The 5,025-nt window shown below is 47.1% G+C and overlaps 1 protein-coding gene across 1 annotated transcript; it reads left to right on the top strand.

The window, feature by feature from the left end:
* The first annotated feature begins 1,962 nt into the window (after positions 1 to 1,962).
* LOC106780606 lies at positions 1,963 to 3,201 on the top strand. The gene has a single exon (XM_014668901.1). It carries the CDS (start codon positions 1,963 to 1,965, stop codon positions 3,199 to 3,201), a length of 1,239 nt encoding a protein of 412 aa, XP_014524387.1.
* Positions 3,202 to 5,025: the final 1,824 nt, after the last annotated feature.

Here is a 5,025-nt window from a genome sequence, read left to right as displayed (position 1 = left end):
GGTTATGATGAAAAATACCGCATGCACTCCTTAACTGCATTTCGAAATGCGGTTAAGGGGTGTCGCACTTCGAAATGCGGTTAAGAGTTGTCACACTTAGTGGTTAAGGGTTGCCACACTTCGAAATGCGGTTAAGTCTCATTTTTTTTTTCATTTCGCACTTCTAATTCGATTGCAGACGCTGGTGTTTGAGTGGCTATATCAATAAAATGAAGGAAGGTTCACTGTTACAACCTTTGCACTTGTTCTGAAAATTCGTAGCAATAGCAGAAATTATGGTGATGGAGGGAAGAAAAGTGAAGGAGATTGTTGTGCAGTGTTTTTGTGCCAAATCTTTGATGGAGGGAAGATACGAACCTTGCCGGGATGCCACCACCGTTTTCACCTTCATTGTATTGCTCCATGGTTCCACAACCATTCTACCTGCCCTCTCTACAGAAACAATATCACTCTCCACAAGAACCATCACACCCACCCCCAACCTTTAGAAACTCTCTCCTTCGTTTCTTCCGTAGTTTCTCTGATATATTCATTGTTCTTCTTTACATACTGCTTCCTCCAGCTACCAATGGTGAGGGTTTCCCCTTCTTCATTAACGCCAGAAATAAGTTTTGAATTTATTTAATGAAGGATAAAATGGTAAAATTGAAGGTGCAGGAAGAAGGAGGTGAGGTGCAGGAAGGAACACTCAAGTTGTGGTTGTGGTTTCCAGTACTTGTAAGGGAGTAGATGGTTTGCAGATAAGATTAGATCTGAATAGTTGACAAAAGTTGAGATGTTATGTTCAGGGATTTATTATTTAAAATTTTTCCGGTTTGGTATATTTATATAAAAGTGATATTTTAAATTTTCAAACAATATTTACGATTATTTTTAGCTTCCGTATTTTTAATCAAATAAAGATTATTATCTTTGATAAATGTTTTATAGAATGGTTTTGAAAAAAAAAATTACACTGTAAATTTGGAATGTTACAAATTAAGTCCTTTGTAATTCATGAAGAATGTTAGTACAAAAGCGAAAGTAGCTCTATATTAAAGAAAAACTAGCTATACTGGTTGGTATAAGTAATTATCAACACCTATAAAAAAAATGTTATTAATGAATAAATTGCAACTACTCCTCTCATTGTTCTTTGTGATAGTATTTTTAAGTGTCACTAACATTAAATATTATTCTGATGAAAGAAATTGTCACTAATAATTTTGTATTACAGTATCAATGATACATGATTAAATATCTTTTCAATCCTGTAAAATTAGATTTTATTTTTGTTTTAAATTATAATGTTCATTGATTTCTAAATTTTTAAAACTAAATGAATATAGTCGTTGTACTAGGAAGGACGTCCGGCCCTATACACCTGAGGGGACGTCCGGACGGCTAACGCTCGACTTCAATGCAAATCCCCAGACGACGTCTGTACTAGGGAGGACATCCGGCTATACGCACTCGGAGGGACGTTCGGACAATCGACATACACACGGCTCTAAAGCAAACCCTCAGGCAGCGCTCATCTGGGCTCGTCCGGATAGGACGGACGTCATCATTGAGGGGCGAGAGGCCATTCACTGATAGTTAGCGAAGAAGGGTCAGATAGCTGATTAATACCAAACTAAATGAGATTAGAGGGATTGGGCCCGATCTTGGGCCGTGATTAAGGAAGGTTAATTCTCGGCCCATCTGGAAAACTATAAATAGAGGTCAAAGGTAACAGTAGGTAGGATAATTTATTGTGCATTTATACTGTCTGATAACTTTCTCTTTCTATCTCTACAAGTGGAATTGAGAACTGACTTGGGCGTCGGAGTACTTTTAACAGGTACCCGGCCGGTCGAGGAGAGTAACGGAAGACTAATACGCGGACGGACGGAGGAAGAGCAATTGAGTTGGGAAATTGTAGAGGACCCCACTAATCCGAAACATTTTGGCGCCCACCGTGGGGCCGGAGGATTATACCCAATGGTGACCACAAGAAACACTAGCACGGAGGATCAGACGGAGATGTGGAGAGTGATGGAGCAGAGAATGATGGAGATGCAACGAAAGCACAAGGAGGAAATGGCAGCAGTGCGAGCGGAATGTCTGGCCCAGATCGCGAAGAGTAAGGACGGGGAGATCGGAGGTGAGCAGGGCGAGGGGGCAGGAGAGAAACAGACACCATTAGAAGGGGAGAATAGTAGTGCTCGTACAGATGGAAGAGAGGAGAAGGGGAACAAGGACAGTCGTTCACTGGTTAAGGTGGAAGAGTCGACCACCATGGTGACGTTCGTGCGGGAAATTATGGAAGTACACATATCGAAGCAGTTCATACCCCCTCAGTTCAAAATGTACGATGGGACGTCCGACCCCACCGCCCACGTTAAGTCATTCATCAATGCCATGACCTTCCGTACCGGGTGTGATGCCATTTGGTGTCGGACATTCTCTTTGTCCCTGGAGGGAGAGGCTTTAGAATGGTTTAATTCGTTGCCGGTCAACTCTGTTGAAAACTTCAAGAGTTTGGGAGAAATGTTCAAAAAACAATTTGCGGCGTGCAATGCGGAGGATGTGACAGTGGTGGACTTGATGAACCTTAGGCAAGGAAAGGAGGAACCACTGAAGGTCTTTATGGATAGGTACCAGAAGACAATACGGAGGGTAAAGGGGCTCGGCCTGGAGCTCGCCCTCCAATACGTAATGCCAGCCCTTAGGCCGGGGCCGTTCAAGGATAGTATCTGCCGGAACCCCCCTCGAACGATGGAGGAACTTAGACAGAGGGCAGCCGATGAAGCTAGGGTGGAGAATATGAAACAACAATATAGAAAAGAGGCTCAGGAGGGTAGGATGGACAAGTCCGACGGGAGAAAGACGGACGGTCAGGGAAGTCGGAGCGGCCAAAAGAATAGAGAGGGACCGAGGGGCCCGCGTTTTCAACAATATACCACGCTTAACACTCCTAGGGCTCGGATATTACAAGAGGCGTTGAGTGCACAGATTATGCAAACTCCTCTGAGGCAGCCAACTCCTCCGGGAGCGGACCTGACCAAACGTTGCTTGTACCACCAGAACTCGGGCCACGACACGGAGGAATGTGTAACGCTGAGAGATAAGATCGAAGAATTGATCCACGCGGGTCGTCTGCAGCGATACATAAAGGAGAGCGCGCCCGACCAGTATACCGACAGACCATCCAGTCCCAAGTGGACAAGCCCGAGGTGAAGCCACAGACCCAGAAGCCCTAGAAAGCAAGAGCAAAACGTGAACGTGCGGGCCCACAGGCCCGCACAGGATGAACGGCGGGAGAGAAGCCGAAGTCGCAGTAGAGACGGAGATAGGAGACGGCCGTTGGGGGGGGGTGATAAACATGATATCTGGAGGATTCGCAGGAGGAGGACCCACCTCCTCGGCGAGAAAAAGGAGTATCCGGACGCTGCGGTCTATACATGCCGTAGATGTCCCGAAACGAACCATGCCCCCCATCACATTCACTGACGAAGACTTTCATGCGCCAGATCCGGATTAGGACGACCCGATGGTGATAACCGTAGAAATTGCATGATACGAAGTCAGCAAAGTGCTCGTCGACCAGGGAAGCTCGGCCAACATCCTTTATTGGAAAACCTTTTCCCAGATGGACATATCGGAGGACCTCATAGTACCGTACAACGAGCAAATAGTAGGCTTTGTCGGGGAGCGGGTGGACACGAGAGGGTATGTTGATTTGCGAACTCGCTTGGGAACCGGAAGGGAGAATGAGGAAATGAAGATAAGGTACCTGCTGGTGGAGGCTAACACAGCCTACAATGTCCTCCTGGGACGTCCGTGCCTTAACACTTTCGGAGCTATAGTGTCCACGCCGCATCTAACCATGAAATACCCAACTCACCGAGGAACGATTTGCACTATACGGGCGAATGAGAAAACCGCTAGGGAATGTTATGCAGCCGGTCTGCGGATATATCCACAGGAGAACCGACGAAAAGTGCCCAGGTCGGAGGTAGCTATGGCCGATTTGGACCCAAGGACTAATACTGAGGACCGCCTGGAGCCTTTGGGAGAAACGCAGCCCGTCATGATTGGACGGGATCCTTCGCAAACCACCTCTGTAGCCACAGGAATGGAATCCGCGACAGAGAAGCAATTGAGGACCCTTTTATGGCAAAATCGGGATCTTTTCGCATGGACGGCGGTGGACATGCTGGGTATCCATCCGTCCGTTGCGTCCCATAAGCTGGCCTTAGTAAGGAACGCCTGACCAATATCCCAGAAGAAGCGAAGAATGGGGGAAGAGAAAAGGAAAGCGGTGAACGAGGAAGCCAGGAAATTATGTGAAGCCGGCTTCATCCGAGAGATCACGTACACCACATGGTTGGCCAATGTGGTCATGGTAAAGAAATCTAACGACAAATGGCGGATGTGTACAGATTACACGGACTTAAACAAGGCGTGCCCCAAGGACTCTTACCCACTTCCGAGCATCGACGCGTTGGTCGATGGGGCATCCGGACATCGGATGCTGAGTTTCTTAGACGCATACTCCGGATACAACCAGATCCCCATGTACGCACCAGATCGCGAGAAGACCGCTTTCATGACGGAGAAGGCCAACTTCTGTTATGAGGTAATGCCGTTCGGTTTGAAAAACGCGGGGGCCACATACCAACGGTTGATGGACAGGGTCTTCTCCGAACAGATAGGACGATGCATGGACATCAACATCGACGACATGGTTGTTCGGTCGTCGGATGATGCGCAACATTTGCGTAACTTGGAGGAAGTATTCACTCAGATTAGGAGGTATGGCATGCAGTTAAACCTAGTGAAATGCACCTTCGGCGTAGCCGGAGGGAAATTCCTAGGTTTTATGCTTACCTCCCGAGGAATTGAGGCCAACCCCGACAAGTGCGAAGCCGTGTTAAAGATGCCAAGCCCCAGCACAGTCAAAGACATCCAGAGGTTGGTCGGTCGATTAACGGCACTATCCCGTTTTGTCCCGAAATTGGCCGAACGAATTCGGCCCATCGTCAAGAAAATGAAGAAGGA

The sequence above is a fragment of the Vigna radiata genome, unplaced genomic scaffold (assembly GCF_000741045.1).
Source record: "Vigna radiata var. radiata cultivar VC1973A unplaced genomic scaffold, Vradiata_ver6 scaffold_149, whole genome shotgun sequence".
Lineage (NCBI taxonomy): Eukaryota > Viridiplantae > Streptophyta > Magnoliopsida > Fabales > Fabaceae > Vigna > Vigna radiata.
This window is presented reverse-complemented; position numbering and strand designations above follow the sequence as displayed.